Source organism: Brassica napus, chromosome C8, assembly GCF_020379485.1.
Source record: "Brassica napus cultivar Da-Ae chromosome C8, Da-Ae, whole genome shotgun sequence".
Lineage (NCBI taxonomy): Eukaryota > Viridiplantae > Streptophyta > Magnoliopsida > Brassicales > Brassicaceae > Brassica > Brassica napus.
Window position 1 is genome coordinate 38,381,130 of NC_063451.1, and position 24,286 is coordinate 38,405,415.

The 24,286-nt window shown below is 35.0% G+C and overlaps 3 protein-coding genes across 12 annotated transcripts; 1 reads left to right on the top strand and 2 right to left on the bottom strand.

Moving 5' to 3' along the window:
• Nucleotides 1-333: 333 nt before the first annotated feature.
• BNAC08G27250D lies at nt 334-1,434 on the bottom strand. The gene is made up of 3 exons (XM_013804401.3): nt 1,037-1,434; nt 732-795; nt 334-640 (listed from the first exon to the last, which is right to left on the bottom strand). Exons 1-3 carry the CDS (start codon nt 1,319-1,321, stop codon nt 465-467), a joined length of 525 nt encoding a protein of 174 aa, XP_013659855.1. The 5' UTR covers nt 1,322-1,434; the 3' UTR covers nt 334-464.
• Nucleotides 1,435-8,564: 7,130 nt separating this feature from the next.
• LOC106367968 (alpha-galactosidase 3) lies at nt 8,565-11,275 on the top strand. Its single transcript, XM_013807833.3, has 13 exons — nt 8,565-8,863; nt 9,000-9,058; nt 9,158-9,214; nt 9,301-9,335; nt 9,438-9,541; nt 9,643-9,715; nt 9,816-9,874; nt 9,956-10,021; nt 10,112-10,195; nt 10,297-10,361; nt 10,438-10,520; nt 10,596-10,686; nt 10,774-11,275. Exons 1-13 carry the CDS (start codon nt 8,655-8,657, stop codon nt 11,085-11,087), a joined length of 1,299 nt encoding a protein of 432 aa, XP_013663287.2. The 5' UTR covers nt 8,565-8,654; the 3' UTR covers nt 11,088-11,275.
• Nucleotides 11,276-11,374: 99 nt separating this feature from the next.
• On the bottom strand, nt 11,375-15,431 carry LOC106367967. 10 transcript variants are annotated; one of them, XM_048764701.1, is made up of 10 exons: nt 15,237-15,431; nt 14,468-14,540; nt 13,676-13,938; nt 13,421-13,600; nt 13,246-13,338; nt 12,958-13,140; nt 12,742-12,844; nt 12,459-12,638; nt 11,943-12,382; nt 11,375-11,864 (listed from the first exon to the last, which is right to left on the bottom strand). In XM_048764701.1, exons 3-10 carry the CDS (start codon nt 13,919-13,921, stop codon nt 11,520-11,522), a joined length of 1,770 nt encoding a protein of 589 aa, XP_048620658.1. In that variant the 5' UTR covers nt 13,922-13,938; nt 14,468-14,540; nt 15,237-15,431; the 3' UTR covers nt 11,375-11,519. The 10 variants fall into 10 exon arrangements, with proteins under 10 accessions (XP_048620658.1, XP_048620649.1, XP_048620650.1 ...); XM_048764692.1 differs by having other exon boundaries at nt 12,459-12,641; XM_048764693.1 differs by having other exon boundaries at nt 12,459-12,641; nt 13,676-14,004.
• Between the last annotated feature and the right edge of the window lie 8,855 nt (nt 15,432-24,286).

Below are 24,286 nucleotides of genomic sequence, written 5' to 3' on the forward strand. Positions count from 1 at the left end.
AGCGAACCTTGTTCATATATATATTGGGTTTGCTGTTGCTTCATTCATCGAAAGGGACGGAGTCGACGAAGCTTTATTCGTCGCATCCATGGCGAGAGAGGAAAGAGGTTGATGGAGGAGTGAGGAGAGGTCACGACGGTGCGGGGTCAACCTATCGGCGGCGATAGGCTCCGGAGCTTCGCCGAGTATGGAAGCAGAATTATTGTTTTAGGTTTCGCCTTTGGTATCGCGAATTGGGGGCGCGTGAAGGTACACGCGCAGAGAAAACTCTCACAATTATTTCTTAGTTAAGAGTCATATTCTGTATTTTTTGTCTCTATGTTTCTCAAAATCTCAATAAACATGATTTTTGTTTTGGTATGTAATTAAGCTTCAGTTTGTATAATATACACAAAATTTCAAGAATGATTTAGCTATAAGAAAACAGAAACAAACACATTCATATATTTGATTTGGGAAATTAATCATCTAGAGAAGAGTCTGGTGAATAAATTTCCAGAAGGTTTTGAGGGATTTTGTAGGCAGGAGACATGAACATATCTCCCTAACTTGTCCACTTGTCTTGCCTCACCCTTTGTGTCCTTTTTGCATACCTTACATGTTTTGTCCACCCATCCTTCCTCCACATATTCTCCATCCACTATATTTATACAAACAACCACTTACAGTCATTTCAAGTATTCATAACAAATAAAAGCATCTTCATATTTATAACAATCCAGTGTTTATACCTTCAACATAGGATTTAAAAAAGTCCTTGTATGTTCCTCCAATTTTTCTTCTCAATGCTCCATACTGTGCCATTTCGAATATATCAAACAAAATTCAATGGTAATACAATAAGTATCATAATTAGATTTTCTCATTCCAACATGGTTTGATAAATAGCAAGGTTTTTACAAAAATAATAATAATAATAATAAAGGATCGGTTGCTACTTGCTACGGTTACTTGTGTCTAGTAGAACTTTGGGTTTATTTCAAGATATTATTATACCAAAATTTGTCAAGTGGTGTGGTTAGCTAAGAAGACTGACCTGTTCTTTGTTCATCTTACCACCGGATTTGGTGGCTTCACGGGCCTCATAGAGAAGCTCAGCGTCTTTCTCCGACCGAACCTGTGCGAAATCCAACGCATCCGTTAGTCTAGTGAACAACGAAGTCTCGTCTTCCTTCTTCTTCTCCTCATCTTTCTCTTGCTTTGCTGACACGACGACCCATCTAGGTTTCTGGCTTATTCTCGGCAAGGTTCTTGAGATCGGGACTTTGGTCGTGGCGACGAACCCACCGCTGTGCTGTAGAGGCAGTGCTCTTAGACCCATGTTTCCGTATCAACTCTCTAATTCCAAATAAATTAGATTGCATACTATATAGTAACACATACATGTGGTGTGTATGTGGTGGAGTTGAAATGGATTTGGGGCCACAAATGAATAATATGGCTGTGGTTGTTGTGTTACGTGGGAGTTTAGTGATCTCGTGATTATGAGGCGTCAGAATTTTATTTTATTGTGTTTATTTTGCTAAAAGTATGAGATTTTCGTTGCACTTAGAGGTCAACTAAAATAATAACTTAGGAATGAATTATACTTATGTAACGATTTCAAAAATTCATACCCATTTTAATGTTTTTTCTTAAATAAAAAGATTGTTGACCAATGACTAATTGTTAGGTTTATTAGTTAAATTGTCCTTGTGGATATTAAATTTTAAGGATTTGTAACTTATTGGGTTATCACTTTTTACCGTTTAGCAAGTTCAAAGAGAAGTACAGCTGTCGATCACACAACAATCAACTTCAAATGATCTATTTAGCATAATAATTTAAAAATAAAATGTACAATTAAAGGCCCAACTTAGGCCCAAATTAAAAGCTCAGTGCGATAAATCGGCTTCACTTGTATTTTTTAAACCAACGTTCGAAGAAACGCAAAGACGTTAAAAAAATCCTCCAACCAATGAGTATTAAGAAGGGTTCATACAAAGACAAGCCTTAGCCATAAAGTCTGCAGACCCGTTTAGGTTTCTTGAGACAAAGGAAAACGAAGCAGAATGAAAATCATAAGAAATAATTGAATCGACATCTAATAGAATATCGTAGAGCTCTATCGATCGGAGATTCGAGTTGATGGATGTGGTCAGCCCTTGGGAATCTGAGCGGAGCCAGATACGTTTGTAATGGTGAGCGGAGGCGTGCAAGAGGAAAAGACCTCAGCCATAAGCAGAGACGAGACATCAGTTTGGAGGGAAGAGCCTCTGGATATTTCTGTTGAATCGGGGTTGGAGAAGATCCATGCGAGACCGGCGACTTTATGCTCTTTGTTCCGAGCTGCATCTGTGTGGCAGATGATAGTATCAGTCATCGGCGGCGGGGCACGCGGGGCGTTGCTTTAGTAAGAATTGGCTTGGGTATGGTTGATTGAGCATTTTCCACTCCTTGCAAGACACTATTAAGACACTATTGCTCTGTTAACTATTTGTTGTTGTGTCAGGATCTTGGATTCGAACACCAAAATTCCTATTATCCAGTTTTCCAAAATTCCTATATATATATAAATGTACTAGACTCGAACCCGCGCGCGGATGTTATCTTAATTTATAATTTTAAGTTGTCGTAGGTTTATACATGTTTGTATTTGTGTAAATTGTTCATATTGTTTTATCGTTTGATATATAAATAAGTGATGTATTATATTATTTATGGATCAAGGATGAGGTGGATCATTTGTATAATATTGTTTACGAATGGTACAAATTAGTATGGTTATATATATAAATGATCACAATATATATATATAGTTAAGAAAAAATATTGTTGCAAATTTAATTTAAATTTTTGCAAATGAATACGTATCACCATTTGTTATATATAACAAATATATTCACAATTACATCACTCTTAAGGTTTTTTTTTTTAACGGGACCACATACATTTTTTAATTTATGTTTATAATTTACATTTATCTTTCTCTTAATAGCAAAAAAAAAACAAAGTTCTTTTTTTGAAACAAATAATACTCTCATGTTGTTCAAAAAATAGTACTCTCATTATGGACCAAATGATATTAGGCTATGTTATCTCAGATTGTCCATTTGCATATTTTAACCGCATGGTCCATGTTAAAGGTCAACTAATTAGCGCAGGCGTTACGTTAAGAAAAAAAATTGTCACTGATCAGAAACAAAGGGAAAGTTAGGGTTTGTTTCATCCTTTACGATCCATTAATATATTGATTCATCAGGAAATCATCTCTTGTTAAAAATCCTTTCACCAGTCACCAAAGGTGCTATACATTGTGAAATCGGTTGAAAAAGATATGGATTCTTTTGATCTTTGATGTACTTGCTTAACCAATTCTCGTTTAAGATGTTAAAGCAAACAAAGCTGTTCGGATTTGATTGTCGTTGTTATTATTTGTTTCTGATGGGTTTCATATTGATAAATTAGACTAACCGAAACAATTTACAGAAGAGGAAAACCAGAATCAAGAGTAAAGCAAATGTTAAATTTTTATTACTCTGTTTGTATTAGATTTCTTTTTTTTGTTTGGTTTTTGATTTATAATATATTTCAGTTCTTCTAGTTATACTGTTAATATAATTTGATCGTCTGCTTACAGTTGTACTGAGTAATAGTTTTTAATAATATTTAGTGTGCTATTTTAGTGAATCATTACTTTTGTTTTGTTTGTTCACTTTTAAAGAACTTGTACTGTTTCTTGTTGCATTACGAACAAATAGTTTCGTGGTAGATCATAATTATCATGTTGATTCTGCTTTTACAGTTTTCTGGGTTGAAACAGTTCCATTTATGATTATTATCTTCAAGGAATATTGTTTGTTTCTTTGTATTGGTTTGCTTAAACAATGACATCGGCTAAGACCAACTCTAAAGAATGACCACCAAAACTGGTATGTTGCTTCCATGAGTGAAGCAACTTGACATGCACACGCCAACCATCTCTATAGGGCTTCACGTTTTTGACCAAGGTGAAGCTCTTGTTTGAAGACATAGCATTTTTGTATAAGGAAATACTCTTGTTTGAAGACATTTTTGTTTGGTTTAGTTGTGTAGATCTTAATGTCAATGTGTTCTATATATATAGGTGTAGACAAAATGTTTAGGGTTTTCGTAATTAATAAGAAAATCTCTGGTATGTAGTCAAAAGAATTTCAATTTTACGTGATTATAGGCGAAGACCTTGCCAGTTTTATTAGCTAGTTGTGATTATAGATAGGTTTGATATGGTTGTTAACCGAGATCTAAGGATTGTTTTTTTTAGTTACCTTATCATGAAGAAATCATACCTTATCATGAAGAAATCATAAAGTGGATTTCCTAAATGTAAATCGACAATCTTTATTGAAGCAGGAAAGGATGCTAAAGAATATTCCTCCTCAAAATTTGAATGAAGTTTCAGTTGTTTAAATATTTGGATGTTACTATAAAATTATTGGTTGTCAAACATTTGTTTTTATAAATATATTGGTATATCTGTCAACTAACCATATTTCATTTTTGTTTTGATTTTAAACAGTTGGATTGGAAAATAAACCAAGTAAACCGATGTTAAAAATTAAGAGCAGTCGTCTTCTATCTATGCTGATACAGACAAAGGAATAAGCTTTTGATAGAGAGAAAAATAATTAAACCCAAAAGAACTCGAGATCATTGACTTAATATTACGATGATTCAATATGAGATGAAATTTTTGTTATGGCCAGCGAAACCTAAAGGATATAATATATCATGTTCAAGAAACTTTTAAATTTTGGCTTATGTTTACCAATCGAGAGATGCTTAGTTTGTAGGTAATGGTTGTAGTAAATAATATTAATAGATCGTTTGTATGCAAGAGTAAGTGGTCAATGGTAAAGATAGATTATTATTAAGTTAAATGTAATTATATAAGAGATATGGTTCAAGTGTTTAATCTAGTAATTAAGATAGATATAAATGTTTTTGATATTTTAATAAATGGACCTAGTAGACTTCTAAATAGTAGATAAAAATAGTATTTTTCTTTTAATAGAGAAGATATATATTAATCATTATATATATTATATAGACGCAATCTCTTACAACATTCGTGACCGGACAAATCTTAATCCAAAAATGATGCTTAACTAAAAAGTCTACAACACAATTTGTATGTGTTTTGCAGACTTATAAATGCAATTTGTTTTGACCAAAAAAGAAAAAAAAAAAATGCAATTTGTATGTCAAACTAAAAATGATGCAGATTTAGATACACTTGCTTTTATTGTCAAACAATCTCCTAATTTTAATTTATATTGAACTTAAATAGTAATTAATGAAAACGATATCCCTTTTATATTAAAAGATGAACATTTTTTAAGACTAACCTTATGCCCATGTATTATTAACCAAAATGTCATTTTCTATGTGGCATCACCATATTCACTCTCACACTCTCTAATTTAAAACCCTCTATTTACTAGATTTATTACATTCTTTGCCATTATTTATTAATTATAGCTTAGCATAATGTTTTAATAGTATATCTTGGTAACGTACAATCTCAATGTAGACGAAGGAAGTAACCGGTTATTTGGTAATGTGTTTTATATCATTTTAAAACCGGTTGACATATATTATATTACATATGACTACTATACTCGAATGTTGTTTAAATGTATACTCGAGATCACACTATATCAAATGAGATTATAACTTGAAATCGGTTTAATGTATTTTTCTTAATGAAGATTATAATTTATAATTTGAAATCGGTTTAATGTATCTTTACGTGTGATCTTAATGAAGATGATATCAAAACCGAGTGTTGCTTTTGTTGTGTTACTTTTCGATTTTATGTTAATGTGTTTTATATCATTTTAAAACCGGTTACCATATATTATATTACATAAAAAATACTAAGGAATCTCATTTTCATGTATCGAATATATCACACTATATATTATATCACATATGAAAATAATCAATGATAATTCAATGTATACTCGAGATCCTTGGCAATGTCGATAACCATCTATCAATGCAATAAATCAGGAAATATGGCAATTATGGTATTGATTGCCATAATATAATTTTCAAAGATCATAAAGGTATTGTCAACCACACAATACTTGCGTGACAATGCATGATTGCCGTATGAATATTTCAAATTAGGAAATATGAAGCTAAATATAACACTAATTCCGGTTATATATGTACTCATTAATATTGGCCGAATTTGGTAATGGAAATTCATCGTCGAAACCGAACCATATAATTATATTTTTGATCTTCACTGAATAATTTTAAATTTAATTTAGTTGACTAGAATCTCAGTTTGTTTCCTATACTATTCCAATAAATTCGCATAGCAACGATCAAGACAAATTTTCAAAATTCCGTATTTTGAATATAAAGGGGATGTGAATATTTTGCCTTGGACATAATTTTAATTGATTTTACGGAAATAATTATGGCAAATAGCTATAATTGCCATCGGCCCGCGTCTTGCATATATAAATACAAAGCCGTATGATTACAGGGGGGTTATTGGAACATGAATTTCTGTGGAATTTGATGATTTTAATAGTTGAGAGGATTTTACAAGTTAACTAGATTTAACAAATTTTATCAAATACTTTTACATAGATTTTCATTACTTGTGTATATAATTCTATTGATTGTTATTAACTTTTAAAGTAAAAAATTAATGGTGGTAGAAAAAAAGGAAAGAAAATCATTTCAATTAAGGCAATTCTTAAACAACTTTTAAAAAAGTTGTTGTCACAAAAAAGATCTCAAGAAATAAAATGACCAAAAAATTTAATTTCTACTTCTTACTTTATAGATATATAAATAAAAAAAATTATAGATATATAAATAATAAAAAATAAAAAATATTTTTTTATATAATTTCGAAATATATGTTTTAAATTTGAATTTTTGTAAAAAAAAAATTGAATTATTATTTTGAAATGTTTTTTTTTTAATTTGAAAGTGCTTTTTAAAACTATTTTTACAATTTTTATTTTATATTTTTAATATTTTTTCTATTTTTTTAAGTTGTGAATTGTATTATGTTGAAGTTGTGATTTGTATATTATTTCATTCTTCAATTTGAGTTTTTGTATGTGAGTGTATTTTATTACATTGATTTCAAAAATCTTATGGGTATAGATGATATTCTCAAAGTTGAGTACTATGAGTAAAAACAAAAAAAAATTACATCCCAATAACAACAGATTTTAAAAGAATCTTAAAATCAGTTAAAACTAAACTTTTCCAATAACAAATGATTTTGAGTAGAATTTAAAAATCATCACGCCAATAACAATGGATTCTATTTAGATTTTAAAAATTCACAAATCAATAACAAATGAATCTCAAAATTTAATAACTCCTCTAAATTCTTTGCCCAATAACCCCCCTACATCTCCTCATCCGTAAAGTAATATCCTATATTATATTTTGTTTCTTTCATATTTTAGTATTATTTTTCTTATGTTTCTTTTTATTTTATATTTATAATTTAGTTTATGAAAACAATAATTTTATTGCTTTTGTTTCATTTTTATCTTTACTTCATAATTTATTTTATATAAGTTTTTTGCTTACTTTCATGGATTCATTTCCACAAAATATACTTCAATTAAAACAAAACAAATACACAAGTTTTTTTTTTAATCCAAGCTTAATTTATACTGACATACACATTTTCGTTGAATCTCCCTTATTATATAACATGTAATATTTTTTTCTAAGACTATTAACTTTCTAATATCTATTGATTCAAAAATCTCTTTAAATCTTTATCATCTAGTATGAGATGATTCGTAAGCATATTCTGGATCGAACTAGTATTATTTAGCCCTGGGACGGATCCGGATATCCGGGAAATTTAGGGTATCCGGATCCGGATCCGGATCCGGATCCGTGGATTTAATATCTGGATCCGGATTCGTGGTTTTCGGATATTCGGGTTTCGGATATCCGTCTCGATATTCTATTATCCGCGGATATCCGGATCCGGATCCGGATCCGTCAAAATAATTAAAAATAATTTTTTTAACAAAAAATACTAATTTTTTTAATATAATACATAAATTAAATATTTATAAATATATTTATATATGTTTATAATATTGTAAAATCTAAAATATAATATTATAAGATTAATTCATGTATAAATATTAATATATCAAATATAAATATTAATAAAATTTAAAATTTTAATGTATTTTAAAAACACGGATCCGGATCCGGATATCCGGACCTAAAAATTATGATATCCGGATCCGGATTCGGTTTGCACGGATCCAAGATTTTACTATCCGGATTCGGATCCGAGCACCCCGGATATCCTATTTTCGGAGCGGATCCGGAGCGGATCTCGGATCGAATTCGGATCTCGGATCGAATTCGGATCTCGGATCGAATTCGGATCTCGGATCGAATCCGGATCTCGGATAATAAGTCTCAGGCCTAGTACTCTTATTATTCAATCCAACTCTTTTAGATATAACGATACGACTCCTCTATTATTTATTTTTTGGTCAAATTATTAGTATTTATTTAAAACCACTTCCGTCTTCTTGACCATTGCTTCACTCAACAAGGACACGTAGAAAAAAAAAGAAGAGAAACCTGTTTAGGACATCCGGGCGATTACTACGAAGATGAAAGACTCGGTCTTGCTCCTCGCTGTGCTCTTCTCTTTATCTGTTTTGGTCTCTCAGACGGTCGGAGGAAGAGTCAAAGCCCCCTTGTTGCGGCAGAGCAATACTAATGGATTGGTTTTCAGCAAATCATTCAATTCAATATACGATACTTCTATGTACGGTCGATTGCAGCTCAACAATGGCCTCGCTCGTACTCCTCAAATGGGGTATGTGTTCAATAAAGGACATAGCTTTTTTCGATTGGTCTGATGTTTAGTTTCTTTTTAGTTCCGGTTTTGATGTGAAAAAAAGGAACAACCTTTTTGTCTCTTATTGGACTTTGTTTGTGTGTGTTTCTGACAGATGGAATAGCTGGAACTTCTTTGCTTGCAATATCAATGAAACTGTCATTAAGGAAACTGGTAAAAAAAAAGCTACTCTCACATGTTTCATATGATTACTCTTTTATTGTGTGTTCATTGTAGTTACTGATTTTTTTATAAAAAACTTCAATTAAACAGCTGATGCTTTGGTCTCATCTGGCCTGGCTGATTTAGGATACACACATGTCAATATTGGTACTGTCCCCTTTGAACCTGACTCGTCATTACTTTTTTTTTATATGTAACTGCTTCATGTTTCACAAGTTTTTGTTTTGTTGCAGATGATTGTTGGTCCAATTTGTTACGTGATTCAAAGGTAATATTACTTTGTATTAGAGATTTTCTGTTTGATCTTCAAAGTACTAATTTGCTTATGTCCTAAGGAGTGTGTTTCTTTTGTAAAATGTTGAATTCTCAGGGACAATTGGTTCCACATCCGGAAACATTCCCATCAGGGATTAAGCTTCTTGCTGATTATGTTCATTCAAAGGGTCTCAAACTCGGTATATATTCTGACGCTGGGTAGGTTCAAGCTTCATGCACCACCTCTTCTTTTGTATTTATTACAAAAGCTCTACCAACGAAGTGATAGGTTAATGTAGTCTCCTCATTTCCTCTTTCAGTGTTTTCACTTGTCAGGTTCGTCCCGGATCTCTTTTCCATGAAAACGATGATGCTGACAATTTTGCTTCTTGGGTTAGATTTTCAGCCAAAACTTGAGTATTCGATGAACTACTTACGAACAAAGATCCCAGTGTCTTAATACTTGGTTGTATCTTTTTGTCTTGGTTTTCAGGGCGTGGATTATCTGAAATATGATAACTGTTTCAACCTGGGGATAAAGCCAATTGAAAGGTTTGATCTTTTTGCTTGTATCATGAGCTCGTTTTGGTGTAATTTTTCTGCAATGACCTGTTATGGTTAAATGGTTTCCAGATACCCTCCAATGCGTGATGCTCTAAACGCAACTGGTCGCTCAATCTTCTACTCACTTTGTGAATGGTACATCCTTCAAAGACTCTTCGCACAGGACTGGTAAGAGTAAATTTTTTAGTTACATTTATTTACTCTCTTTTTTGTTTGTGCTTGCAGGGGAGAGGATGATCCTGCCTTGTGGGCAAAAGAAGTTGGAAACAGTTGGCGCACAACTGATGACATCAATGATACTTGGGCAAGGTAAAAAGTCTCTTGACATTTGCTTTTAATAAGATTTGTTGCTTAGAGAGGGATTTGGTTTGTTTAAATCATGTTCTTATTTGTTTTTGCTGTTTTTGAAGTATGACTACAATTGCTGATTTGAATAACAAGTGGGCTTCATATGCTGGACCTGGTGGTTGGAATGGTAAACAATTCATTTCAAGATCTCATAGAACTTAGCGTCCTGATGTATTGATGACACTTGTGTTCCATTACATTAGATCCGGATATGCTGGAAGTTGGGAATGGAGGGATGAGTTACGAGGAGTACCGTGCTCATTTTAGCATTTGGGCTTTGATGAAGGTATGTGTAAACTAAGTTCCATGGCTTCTTGATCTTATTTTTGTATCCTTCATTTGTTTTGTGGTTCTCCTGCAGGCACCACTTTTGATTGGTTGTGATGTAAGAAACATGACCGCCGAAACTTTTGAGATATTGAGTAATAAGGAGGTTATCGCTGTAAACCAAGGTGATCTTTTCAATCTTTTAGACTTGTTAGCTTCACTGGCTACGTGGTTTTTTTTTCATCAATCTGAGAAACTCTTGTGGTTTGCAGACCCACTTGGTGTTCAAGGAAGGAAAATTCAAGCCAATGGAGAAGATGATTGTCAACAGGTGTGGTCAGGGCCTTTAACTGACGACCGTATGGTAGTTGCTCTCTGGAACCGTTGTTCAAAGCCTGCGACAATTACAGCAACATGGGATATGATCGGTCTTGAATCTACCGTTAGCGTCTCGGTTAGAGACTTGTGGCAGCACAAAGATGTAACAGACAATGCGTCTGTCTCTTTTGAAGCTCAAGTAGAGGCACACGACTGTCACATGTACATTCTCACTCCTCAGGCTGTGGTATCACGCTCTGATGTATAGTCCCTTCTTGTGAGGCTTTCAAATCTAAGGGTTGCCAGTGTGTTTGTGTACAACTTGTTACGTACTATCTCGTAACACATGAAAGCTGTTGTTATTCAGACTACTTTCATAGCGTCTTTTGTACAAAACTTAGAACAACACGTGTGCTCATGAAGTTACTACAATAAAAAAAAATGCTTTTGAGGTTTCTTGTTACTCTCTGCAAAAAGCTTTCTAACCAATTTTTTCAGTAACTTGTAATCTAAAACATAGATGTATTTTTTCCTACCAGCAATGAAGAACAGACATTGGTCCACAAAAAGTAATCAAGTTCTTGATGAATCTTTAGAATCCTAAATGTAGTTTGTGCATGTGGTTTAAAGAGACAAACTAGTTATATCCTGGAGGTACACTCAAGAGACCAACCAAAGATTCTGTAACAATCATTAAAAGTCAAGAGCCGTTCAACGTTTGAGATGATTTGCTCTCCTCTTCTTTGCCATTTTCCATGTCCAGTTTGCTGCTTGAAGATATAGAATCTACTACTTCTTTGCCGTTTTCTCGTGGTGAAGACTGGCAATTGTCATCAGCCTCTAAATCCCTTGATCCTAGAGATTTCAAAACATTTTGATCTGTACAAGTCTCTGGTTTCACACTTTCTTCTCCTTTGATACTGGTACAAGAAGTAGACACTTGATCAGAAAAATTGCAGCAGCTACTGGCTCCATTGTCATCTGCTGCCTCGGCTGAAGATTCTAAACGATGAGTTGGTGAGTTTCTGTTGTATAACTGCCGACTCTGCAACAACCAAAGAGCAAGCAATTTAGAAGTTAAAAGTCTTAAAGCCAATAATTCATAAGCTGAGAAATCACATACCATGTTAGGAATATAAGTTCCTGTTCCTCTCGTTTTCCCCATGTTTTGAGAGCCATTAGTTAAAGAATGCAGTGGCAAAGGCTGCACTGACGTAGAACCATTCAGACTTCTAAGATAAAACTCCTTCTTTCGGTAACTCACAAGGTGACGGACAACATCCCAACCACTTGCCTCCCTATGACTATGATACATTTGACCATACACAAGTCTTCCAAAGTAACCTTCGAAATCTCCACTCAGTTCAGATAGTTCTGACCTTCCAGTACCAAACGCAGTAACAGGATCATTCACATCTTGTCTTTGTCCCTTACCATTCCTCTCCAAAGAATTGCCAAAGAACTTCTCCAGTCTCCATCCCATGGTTTCACCAGGTAGTGAAAGAACATCTCTGAGCTTTCTAGCTCCCAGTGTAAAAGCATGCATTATTCGTTTGAAATTTCCTAAAAGAATGTCAGAAATAAATAAAATAAATGAAACTGATACAATGGTTATGAAAATTATAATCAATAAAAGTACCTTTTGTAACACTTTTTCCGAGGTTGTTGCTGTGTTTAAGAGGATCAACTATGTTGAGATGTCTGATAGGAAAATCAAGACCATTTGTTTCAACAGTCTTAGTTGGAGCAGAGTATAACTCTACACAGTCTCTTAAAAACTTCTCATCAAGTAATAACTCATGCCCATTTTCTGGAGAAGCTGCTGGAAAGAGAGACAGAGAATGCATCAAAGCAAAACGTTAAATAAAGACGAGAAAAAGCTTGCAAAAAGATGAGTCTGTGATTTCTAACATCATCCTTACCCACAAGTTCTGGAAGGCAAGATATAGGCACAGGACCACCGACACTGATGCAGTAGTTGCTCCAATCAAATGAACTATAGTAATCCAAGAACTTGTACAGAACCTGTTTAAATATATGAATTTAATCTCATATAATATATATATATATATATATATATATATATATATCACTAAATGTAGATGATGCCAAAGTTTCAGAGAAATGAGAGTGATTACCGCTAAAGGGCCGGATAATGATGAATGAAATAGGTTGATGATATACAAGACTAGTACTGCCAGTGCATATGTCGAGATCAACCCAGTGTTAGCACCAAGAATTCGACTCTCGTAATAGCACCAAGCTTTAATTAAGATGATGCTACGCTTGAAAAGATGATCTCTCCCAAAGAGTTGGTCAACCTTCAGAATACATCAAACCACATATTAACCAATATACAAGAACCAAAGCTGGGTAATGATAATTTAGTAGACTACTAGAGCATACTCTTGAAGAGCTGATGTTACCTGTTCAAGAAAACATAAAGCACGAAGCCCAGCGGTTTGATTAAAGGAGATATCCACAGCAATGCTCCTGATGTTGCATTTTATGACCTTGACCTACAATCCAGATTTCTTGAGCAAGATTTGAAGCGTTCTTGAAAACACAAAGCCAGAACCAAAATGAAATAAATAAACAAACCTGTGCAGGGATAAACTGAACATCGGTTATATGGAATTCAGATTTCCCTTCTTCACTTTTAAGCGTATCATACAATTTTTCAAAGAATTCATCCTCCATGTTTCGCTTAGTTAGGACCGTCAGATCAATATCTCCGTCTGGGAGATAGGTCTTTAGTGGCACTGAACCAAATGAAAACACCTGTAGATACAATTTGCCACTTAAAACTTACCAAAAAGAAAGCTTAACAAGCAAAGAGTTATAGGGGATTCTAACCTCAATTCCATCATGACTCTTGATTAGAGTATGTACGTAACCAATGATCTCATTCCTACTTCTATCTGAAACAATAGCAGGTTGTATAGTGCTTAGTATTTCGTGAGCTCTCTCTTCTGCAAACATCCAAAACTCCCGGTCTATTGGCAATGTATCTGCTTTAGGTTGTGCAGTTGTTAATGACAATGAACATGTTGAAGAAGACGAAGATGATGAAACCGACAATCTTTCTTGAATGTCACCCATGTGAGCATAACTTCAAACTAAAACATGAATGGATAATACAGAAATCCTCAAATCCACTGAGACGCTTTATAGGAGTATGACATCTACAAACCACATAGACAAGTTGAACTTTCAACAAAGAAGATAAAAAGAGTTGACTTTATTGTGATCATATTAGACAAAGAAAAGGACACTAAAGCAAAGGAAGACAAGGTAAAAGCTGGCTGTTTAACTTCAAAATCACCATGGATCAAGAGAAAACAGAGAAGAACAGTTTAGAGATTAGTACCCCAAAAAAGCTACATTGGATTTCTCCAACTTTCCAATCTGATTAAATATATATAACAAATGAATCTCATCCGGAGACTAAGTGATATACATCAATAGTGAATGCAGTATTTGTTAGTATCCTACAGATTTAGCACCTCAAGGCAAACCAAACACTGAACATGCTATCTATCTTCTGTCATGATTATTTCTACGGCAAAAACTAGCTCACCATTCTTCCAAAATCAGATTTTTAACGCAGAGACATATAAAACTGATGTTTTAAGTTCGAAAGCGTACCTGCTGCGGATTTAGTCCATTTGTCCTGAGATTCTTTGGAGCTAATCTGTGAATATTCAATAGGCTTTAATTTCTGTAACAAATAAATAAAGAAAAAATCAAAACTTTGGAACATGGTTTGTGATTTTAACTATTAGACATGGGAAAAATAAGGCCTTTTGGAATTAAAAAATCATAAAAGTACGGCCTTTTCGTGTTGGTATCATCTTTAAGCTTTAACAAAAAAGGACCACGACCGATTATTCCAGGCAAAAGAGACACAAGAAACGAGACTCACGCATATTCAATTAATTTGTTTATTTTTCTATGACAATTGATATCAAGTTATCAACAACACAAATCAACAGAAACAAAGACACCAAAAAAAAAACGAGACTTTTTGTCATCTCACGCTCATTGAGAAAGGCTATTTCAACGCAGATTAAGATTAATTCACCTCTCCACAATGTTACCAGCGTTTGATTTTCAGATCTTATTGGATAGACACACACATAAACGTTACACCAACTTTTTTTTCAAACCAACAAAAAATAATCTTACATGAAAAAGGATTCAGACAATAAGTAAACGAAACGGAAAGCAAATGTTTTTTTTTTTTTTGTATCAAGAGAAGAAGAAACCGAAACGATGATAAAGATAATGCCAAGGGATTTTATAAAGAAGAATTAAAATATAAAAGAAATTATGGAAGGTTCATAAAAGTGGGAGACCTAAAAGAATCTTTCAGTCCAAGAAAAGAAAAAAAAAAAAAGAGAGATTTTTATTTTACCTTCTTTCTTATTTCTCATCATCGTTCTCGGAGACTACAAGTCTTTATCATCATCATGTTCAACGCCTCCCAGTAGAATAACGTTTGTGATTCAGCAAAACCCTAATTTCCATTAACCCAGAAACAGTAACTCAAATCATTTCCATGAAAGGGAAGAAGAAAAAACGCGTATCGGGGTCTTCGGTGGTGTCGAGTGTAGACAATCATACGCGTTAAAAAAGTGGGACCCAATAATCATAAGCTTGATGACGTGGCTTAACACATCGGTGCTGATACGAGGTTACATCTCTTCCGTACACGTGGATTTATATCGGACGCGACTGATTTACTTATACTTAAACTGAACAAAATATGCTTATCTCGAGACCTGAATCAAACTCGATCCAAAAAATAATATCCAATCTGAACCAAAGATTAATTATTTAAAATGAATCCAAAATTTTAATATCCAAAAAACAGAACTGAATCGAAATTTAAACAAAAATCTTTTAGATACCTAAAATTATATAAATATATTAATTATTTTAAATTTAATATTTATAAAATATTTTAAATACAAACAATATTCAAAAACAACTAAAAATCTTCACAAGTAAATATTTTAAAATAGCCAAAAAAATTCAAAACATCAAAAATACAAAAAAAAATATTTATTTATTTTCTATTTAAATATCCAAATTAAACTATTTTATGCTAATTTATGTACTTAGTTTTATATTATTTAAATTTATATATTGTATTTTTTGAATTTTGAATTTTGAAGTTTTTAAAGTATTTTAAAATGGAATCCGAAAGAATTTGAAACAAATTAAAATTAAAATTTATAAATAACTAAGTTTAATTTTCTAGAATTAAATTTTTTAAATCATAATGGATCTGAACTGAACATAAACCGAAAATTGGCAAATCCAATTTTTATTTATTTTGAAATAATTATTTTATTGAATTTTTAATCAATGGACATTTATATATTTGAATTAGAGTATGGTCAATGTTATGCAACACAAAAAAAATACGAAAAAAGTTTAGAATTGGTATCAAATGGATGATTGCCGAACTTAATAATTTCAAGGAAAATAGAATTGTTATTTTATTATCGAAGTAGCTCATAGGAAAAAGCCTTCAGATTTTAGTTTATGTGTAACCAGGTATTTTGTCTGCACATGCGGACATAATTATCTTACGGATATTTATTTTTTTATGTTTTATTAATCCAAAAATCGGCATAATAAAATTCTAATTGGTGAATATGTTGAAGAAAAAAAATTACGGTGAATTCTTTGTTCCTCAAACTTTATAACAGTTATGTTGAAATTTTAGCCCAATTATTGAAAGGTAGATCTCACTTTTTTCTTCTAAATTCCCCATGGAGGAATGAATTTATAAGAAAAAAAATTTCTATGCAATTTTTATGAGGAACAAATTGAACAAAAATTCACATTTTTGTTACTTTTTCAATTCCTCAAATGAAATTCTATTTTTTTATGTTTTTCATTTTTTCATTCTTTTAGTGCTCGCCAACTGAAGCTATAGTGTTTCACGGATTAAACTTAAACTAGTTTAAAGTAAAAGCAAGAAAATTTGTTGGGCATTTTGCAAAAGTGACTCAAAACTTGGAGTCAAACAGAAAACTAACCTTTTCTTTTGACTCTTTTTTTTTGAGATTTTAACCCCACACCTGCATTTTATCTACGAAAATGCCATTAACATTTTTTTTTTTTTCGAAAATGGCTTCTTTACTGTCTCAACCTCATCTTCTTCAAGTATTTACAATATTGCCACTGCAATGAATAATGGCAACAACCTTGTACGAACTGTTTGGAGCTTTTAATGCCCTTTAATGCACGTAAATCTCTTTACACTCTCTCTGTTTCAATTGTTATGAACTAAAAACAACATTTCTTTCACTTTCTCTCTATATTCATCCGAAAAACTCAAGCTTTTGATTCAAAATATGGGCTATGGTTGACAGAGCCATATTTCTTTCGTTTTGACTTACGGTTGCTTTCGTTTGAGGTTCTGGGTGGTTGGAGAAGACCCTGTGTGCAAACGAAGTCATCTCACCTAGTTTAAGGTACGAATTTGAATTTTTTTTCAAGATCTGTTCGCGTAGAAGACTTACTAGTAAGTCATCTGTATGTAGAAGACTTACTGATGAGTCTTCTGGTCAAACGGACGACTTAAATTAAGTCGTTCAGCTTTGTTTGTTAAAAAAAAACACTCCAGACGACTTATATAAGTCGTCTACGAGAAACAAGCTAGTTTTGCATTTGACCGAATCGTGACAGATCTTTGACTATTTCTGGACGACTTATAATTCAGTCGTCTCTGGGAAAGTTAAAATTTCAATATTTTATGAAAACTTGACGACTTACGTGTAAGTCGTCCTAGGTTAGTTTTGTAATTGAAAAATAAAACTTCATAATTTAACTTTAACCAGACGACTTAATATAAAGTCGTCCCTCCAGAAGACTTAATTTAAAGTCGTCCGGGGAAAGCAAAGTCGTCCAGAATTTTTCCCAATTTTCTGGTCAAACCTTGCTTATCCCGGACGACCTTAAATTAAGTCGTTTAGCTGGACGACTTTCATCTAAGTCGTCTGGAGAAAGTTAAATTATGAAGTTTTATTTTTCAATTACAAAACTAACCTAGGACGACTTACACGTAAGTCGTCAAGTTTTCATAAAATATTGAAATTTTAACTTTCCCAGAGACGACTGAATTATAAGTCGTCCAGAAATAGTCAAAGATCTGACACGATTCGGTCAAATGCAAAACTAGCCCGTTTCTCTCAGACGACTTATATATAAGTCGTCTTAAGTTTTTTTTTTAACAAACAAAGCCGGACGACTTAGAATTAAGTCGTCCCTTTTAATTTTCAATTGCAAAAGTGACCTCTTTAGACGACTTACCTTTAAGTCTTCTGGACGACTTAATGCTAAGTCGTCTGCGGCAATGTTTATTGAACTTCTTCATTTTCTCTATGTTTACTAATGTGTTTTATTTTGAATATTTGCAGATGATTTTTCAGTTACATGCAGTGTATGGAGAATGGTTGTTGAGAGATTTCCGTTGGGATTTTGTGGTTGATGATCTCAAAGGAGCAAGATTGTTTTTATTGAATGAAGATTCAACACATGCTGAACTTGTTGCAATGGCTCAAGAAGATTATAACCTGGACATGAGAACAGTGAGTGTGGAGATTAGCTACTCATTACCAGCAGAAATGATGATGGCTCCAGGCAGTCTTCCCATTCATGTTACAAGTGATAGACAAGTTCGAAACTTGCTGGAGATACTCAAAACCCATAGAGTATGTCTTTGTGTATCAAGCCGCAGCAAGGTCGAAACGGTTTCAGAGAAAAGGGATATTGATGAAGCTGGTGAATGGGAAAAAGATGTTGGTGATAATGATGAAGCTGGTGAATGGGAGGAAGATGTTGGTGATGATGATGAAGCTGGTGAATGGGAAGAAGATGTTGGTGATGATGATGAAGCTGATGAATGTTTTGAAGATGTATGTGATAATGAGTTTGTTGAAGATGAAAATCAAGATGGGGAGGAGGAAAATGGGGAGGAGGATGCTGATAATTCTATTGTTGGTGAAACGGATCAGAATGGTGGGGATTACAGTCTTTATGGAAAGGTTCCAGATGAGGACGAGGAAGATGATGATAATATTTGTTTTGAAGAAATCCAAAAGACATATGCTAAGACAAATGCTATTGAAGGAGGAAAATCGAATGGTACCAGTATCTATGTCAACCAGAGTTTTGTTAGCAAGGGTGCACTGCTTTCAGAGCTGCGGTTGGCAGCAGTGAGGGGTAAGTTTTCTTTCAGATTATACAAATCAACGAAAACTCTCGTTGTGGCAACATGTCGGGTTAGCTATTGTGGATGGAAGGTCAGAGCGAGTGTCAAACATGGGACAAACACGTTTTGGGTAACAAAGTATGTGGAAAAACATTTATGCTCAGTGGGAGACCGAATCGCTCAGCGGAGACACTGTATTCCGAAGTATGTAGGTAGTCTTTTCATTGATCGTGTTGGAATCATTGATGGGATAACTCCGCAACATATCACTGATGCAATGAGGAACATGTTTGGCATGGCGCTTGATTACACCACTTCATACAGAGCACTGTTATATGCACAAAGATTGGTGAGATCTGGCATCTGGCATCATATCTCGAGTAAATCTCCATTGCAAATCCTGATTCTATCACGGCGATAGAACTTGATTCTTTGAAAAGATTTAAGTATCTATTTCTCTCTTTTGGAGCTTCTATCAAAGGTTTTAAGTATCAGAGAAGGGTCATTGTGGTGGATGGAACTCACCTAAGTGGAAAGTATGGAGGAACTATGTTAGTTGCAGCCGCACAAGATGGCAATTTTCAGATATTCCCATTGGCTTTTGGGATCGTGGATGAGGAAGATGTACCTTCTTGGGAATGGTTTTTCACAAAATTGGCTAGTTGTATATCTCATGACAAGCCTCTGGTGATAGTCTCCGACCGGCACAAGGCCATTAAAAGTGCGTGTGATAAGGTGTTTCCTTGGGCAACCCGAGGAATATGTTATTATCACCTTCAAGATAACATTGTCAAAAAGTTTAAAGGGAAACATCTCATGTACTTGGTGAAAGGGGCTGCTTATGCTCACACGGTTTACGATTTTGACCGGTACATGGCTGAGATACAGAGTGCAAACCCGGAACTTGCAACGTATTTGGAGAAAGCCGACGTCAGGCTATGGTCAAGGGTTTATTGTAAGGGGAACAGGTTCAACATAAAAACAAGCAACATTGCTGAATCTATTAATTCTGCACTGAAGCGAGCAAGAGGATTTCCGATTACGTTCCTGCTGGAGTTCATAAGGCAGAAGTTAGGAAAATGGTATTGGAAAAGGAGACAAGATGCTTTGAGTCTCACAACTGAACATAGCCGGGGTGTTGAATACTTGCTTGCTGTTCGAGAAGAGATAGCGGATACGATGACGGTCGAACCAATTGATGGATGGCATTTCTTTGTCAAAGGTGGCAAAATGGACTGTGTGGTTGATTTGGAACATGCAAAGTGTGATTGTGGTGTCTATGGAGTGGAGAAAATACCTTGCTCTCATGATATAGCTGCTGGAACACATGCTGGTTTGCATATCTCCACACTTGTATGTCCACTATACTCAAAGAATTATCTGTATGCAGGATACTCAGAGAATATATATCCTATCGTGTCACAACATATTGAGGAACGAGAATGCTTTCCTCCAGAACTAAAGCGTGGTCGGGGGAGACCGAAGAAATCAAGATGGCAATCTTGGTTGGAGCTATCTAGGATGAGAGGACACAAACCCAGGAAGAAACACAGGGCACAGAGATGCTCAAACTGCAAGGAAACTGGCCATACGAAACCACAATGTACACAACCAGTTGACTAGTTGTCCAGACGACCTAAATTTAAGTCGTCCAGTCTTGATTACCCGTCCAGACGACTAAAATTTTAGTCGTCCAGTGTATTTTATTTTTAGACGACCTTCTACTAAGTCGTCCAGTGTATTTTATTTTTAGAAGTCCAGTGTAAGTCGTCCAGTTGGAAAACCTTCCAGACGACTTATAATAAGTCGTCCAAACCTTCTAGACGACTTATTTGTAAGTTGTCCAGTTGGAAAACCTTCCAGACGACTTATAATAAGTCGTCCAAACCTTCTAGACGACTTATTTGTAAGTCGTCCAGTTGGAAAACCTTCCAGACGACTTATAATAAGTCGTCCAAACCTTCTAGACGACTTATTTGTAAGTCGTCCAGTTGGAAAACCTTCCAGACGACTTATTTCTTCCAGACAACTTACATATTTACAAATCTATACAAAGACAAGCTGAAATACAAATACTTCGCTCGTTAAAAAATCATGTTCAAATACAAAGACAAGTTCAAATACAAACACAAATCTAATCATACATGCCCACAAACTTATCACCATCCACATTTTCTTTCAAATGCTGATCAACAAGCTCCTTCCATATATCCACCGCCATATTATCCCTCATTTTCTTCGCGTTGCACCTAGCAAAGTCTTTAGGGTCAAAGGAGACCCCAAGAGCATGACATTCAATGTACTTTACAGCGTACACGCCACAATCACCATTGTTGTCCGTGGGTACACCTTTCAGCGGTCTCTCATATGTGTATGGCTCCAACCCGTATTTGACCCGTATTTCGTCGGTGGCTGCGCACTCAACAAGCAGATAAGGGACCATCTGGAGAAAAGGCTCCATTATCGCATCCCATGCGTCTGGTACACTAGATGAAGGTATGTTGTCCCAGACGACTATGTGCCTCTTAGGGATCGATATCCAAATAGCAACCCAATGATTGTCGTTCAAGTTCACTGGCGCATAGATATCATCAATGTCCTCCCCCCACTTCTTGTTTGATTAGCAAAATGAAGGTATTGATCCGTCATAAAAATTCGACGCCCCACCAGGTAGAACTCTTCCTAAACCTTTGTGATCAGGTTCCGATGTTTTGAAGAGCTGATACTGCTCTCTCCAAGACTGGGAAAAGTTGTGATCCAGGAAGCACATTCGCTCGCTCCTGAAAGCTTGTGGGTTCTCCTGATACCTCTGCCTTAGCACATTAATCCAAGCATCTATATGCTGCATATTAAATATAACAAGTTAGAAGTTACCAGACGACTTAAATATAAGTCGTCTACGTGGTCGTCCAAGTAGACGACTTTCCAGACGATTTATCTTTAAGTCGTCTGGAAAGTAGTCTACTTGGACGACTTTGTAGACGACTTAAATCGTGTGCAGAAGACTTACGCAGTCTTCCAGCCATTCTCTGGCTGTCCGGAGGAAGTGGTACCACCTTGTTGGTGATGTACGTGGTTTCTCCTCGGTCTTAGTTGAATAATGACTGCAAACAAAAAAAGCAATCAGTTTTGGACGAGTAAATCAAGCTATTATGGGTAAAGCAATCACTTACGGATCAGTTTCAACCAATCAGCGAGTTCCTTCAACTTATCTTTGTTTACTGGCGGAAATGGATTATAGGCTGCCACTTTATCTTTTTTTTTCTCTGCCGTATAAGGAGATCTCACAGTGGGAGCAGGTTTCTTCGCTCGTTTACTCTTTGCACGCTTGTCCAATACAACCAGGCTCGGTTCTGAAACTGGATCGCTTGGCTCGGTGGAAGCGAGGCTCGGTTGTTGATCGGTGGAAGCGAGGCTCGGTTGGTGATCGGTGGAAGTGACAGAAACAATCTCTTTGGAGGTGACACCATCTGCTTTATCCTCCGGCAAGATCTTATATACCGAGTTCGCCTCGGTTGTTGTATCCTCCGGCAACCATCTCTGCAATAAAAGTTGCACACAAGTTAACCCTGGACGACTTAAATAAAAGTTGTCTGGACGACTAGTTGACCCTGGACGACTTAAATATAAATCGTCTGGATGTACTCGCAGTTTAGACCAGTGAGGTTTTCAAACTCTAACAGTGAAAATCTCAAAGGTTCTGGACCAACGAGAGACCACATCTCATACTTCTTCTTAATGTCCAGCTTGAAACTGAGCATGTAGTGAACCAGCCTTGAAGCCCAACCAAATCCCTGCTCCTTGAACTTGATGAAAACTCCCAAACTCGACTCCTTCAACTCTTCAAATTCGTCATCAGTAAGAGCTTCCCTAAGAGCAGTATGCAACTTGCTGTTATCCGTATGATACGAAATGCTATTGTGGGCTTCTGGCTCTTCCCCTGATGTGTATAACCTACGGGGGAGTTCTGGAATATCCATCCTTTTTGTCTGCAAAATAATCAAAGACAACAATATAAGTCCAGACGACTTAGTAGACGACTTAAATTTAAGTCGTCTGGAAAGTCTTCCAAATGGACGACTATATTTAAGTCATCTACTAAGTCGTCCAGTTGGAAGACTTTCCAGACGACTTAAATTACTTACAAGTCTTCCAGTACAAAGCGGACCTGATTAGTCGCAGAAGGAGTTGGAGTACTCGTCATTGCGGTTATAGATCTGAAAAAATAAACGTGAAACAGTGAGAATGAGTAAATTGATAGAGACAACGTTTTATGTTCATCTTTTCCTCGAGATTGATGACTTACCGGCGTTAGGGTTTACAGAGAAACGGCGCTAAGGTTTACAGAGAAGAAGCGGCGGCGCTAGGGTTTAGAAGAAGCGGCGGCGCTAGTGTTTAGAGGAAGCGGCGGTGAGAACGTTGGTGACCACGGTGGCGAGGGCGACGGTTTGTTCGGAAATAGTGGAAGCGGCGGCGCTAGGGTTTAGAGGAATCGGCGGCGCTAGGGTTTAGAGGAATCGGCGGCGCTAGGGTTAGAAGAAGCTGTGGCGACAACGGTGAGAATGAAGTGAGATAGATAGCCGACGTTGAGAACGATGGTTTGTTCGGAAATCGTGGGAATTCGAAATCGCCTTTGAGAGAGAACTGTTAGGGTTTCTGAATTTCGCGAAAAATGAAAAAAAAAAAAATCACCTTATATATTGGGTAAATAATCCGGTTAGCTTTAAAAGTACATTGGTAAACTTTAAGGTTTGGTCCGGTTAAGACGACTTATTCTGGCTGATAATGTACAACAGACGACTTAATATTTAGTCGCCTGTTTTCAGACGACTTAATATTTAGTCGTCTGTTTTCAGACGACAAAATATTAAGTCGTCCTAGACCCTAAAATGAACCCCTAAACTAAAATGACTAGATTAACTAACTAACCACGTTATAAAATCAAATTATACTTAAATAGTGTTTAATATACACAGAAATGAACACGCATAAGTAATTTTAAAATTTTTCAAAAACGGTTTTAATGCTTTCCAAAATCTAACCCTAAGAACACATACAATACTACAACATATGTTGATGAAACATAAACTAAAGAATATCATGACTCACTACTTTCACTCATCTATGCTGAAAACAATTGAAATTTGTTATATCTTAATTTATACCTCCTAAGACATATGTTAATTACATAATTCCCATTTTTCACTTATCAAAATATTTTTTACAAAATTTTTAAA

Coding starts and splice junctions, on each gene's coding strand:
- BNAC08G27250D (XM_013804401.3), bottom strand. CDS start 1,321: ATGGGTCTAAGAGCACTGCCTCTACAGCACAGCGGTGGGTTCGTCGCC. Junction 796..1,036: donor GTAAGATGAACAAAGAACAG/GTCAGTCTTCTT, acceptor GAAATGGCACAG/TATGGAGCATTGAGAAGAAA. Junction 641..731: donor TTTTAAATCCTATGTTGAAG/GTATAAACACTG, acceptor GTATAAATATAG/TGGATGGAGAATATGTGGAG.
- LOC106367968 (XM_013807833.3), top strand. CDS start 8,655: ATGAAAGACTCGGTCTTGCTCCTCGCTGTGCTCTTCTCTTTATCTGTT. Junction 9,875..9,955: donor GGGATAAAGCCAATTGAAAG/GTTTGATCTTTT, acceptor AATGGTTTCCAG/ATACCCTCCAATGCGTGATG. Junction 10,687..10,773: donor GGTTATCGCTGTAAACCAAG/GTGATCTTTTCA, acceptor TGTGGTTTGCAG/ACCCACTTGGTGTTCAAGGA.
- LOC106367967 (XM_048764692.1), bottom strand. CDS start 13,921: ATGGGTGACATTCAAGAAAGATTGTCGGTTTCATCATCTTCGTCTTCT. Junction 13,601..13,675: donor AGAGTCATGATGGAATTGAG/GTTAGAATCCCC, acceptor TTGTATCTACAG/GTGTTTTCATTTGGTTCAGT. Junction 12,845..12,957: donor CATTATCCGGCCCTTTAGCG/GTAATCACTCTC, acceptor ATATTTAAACAG/GTTCTGTACAAGTTCTTGGA.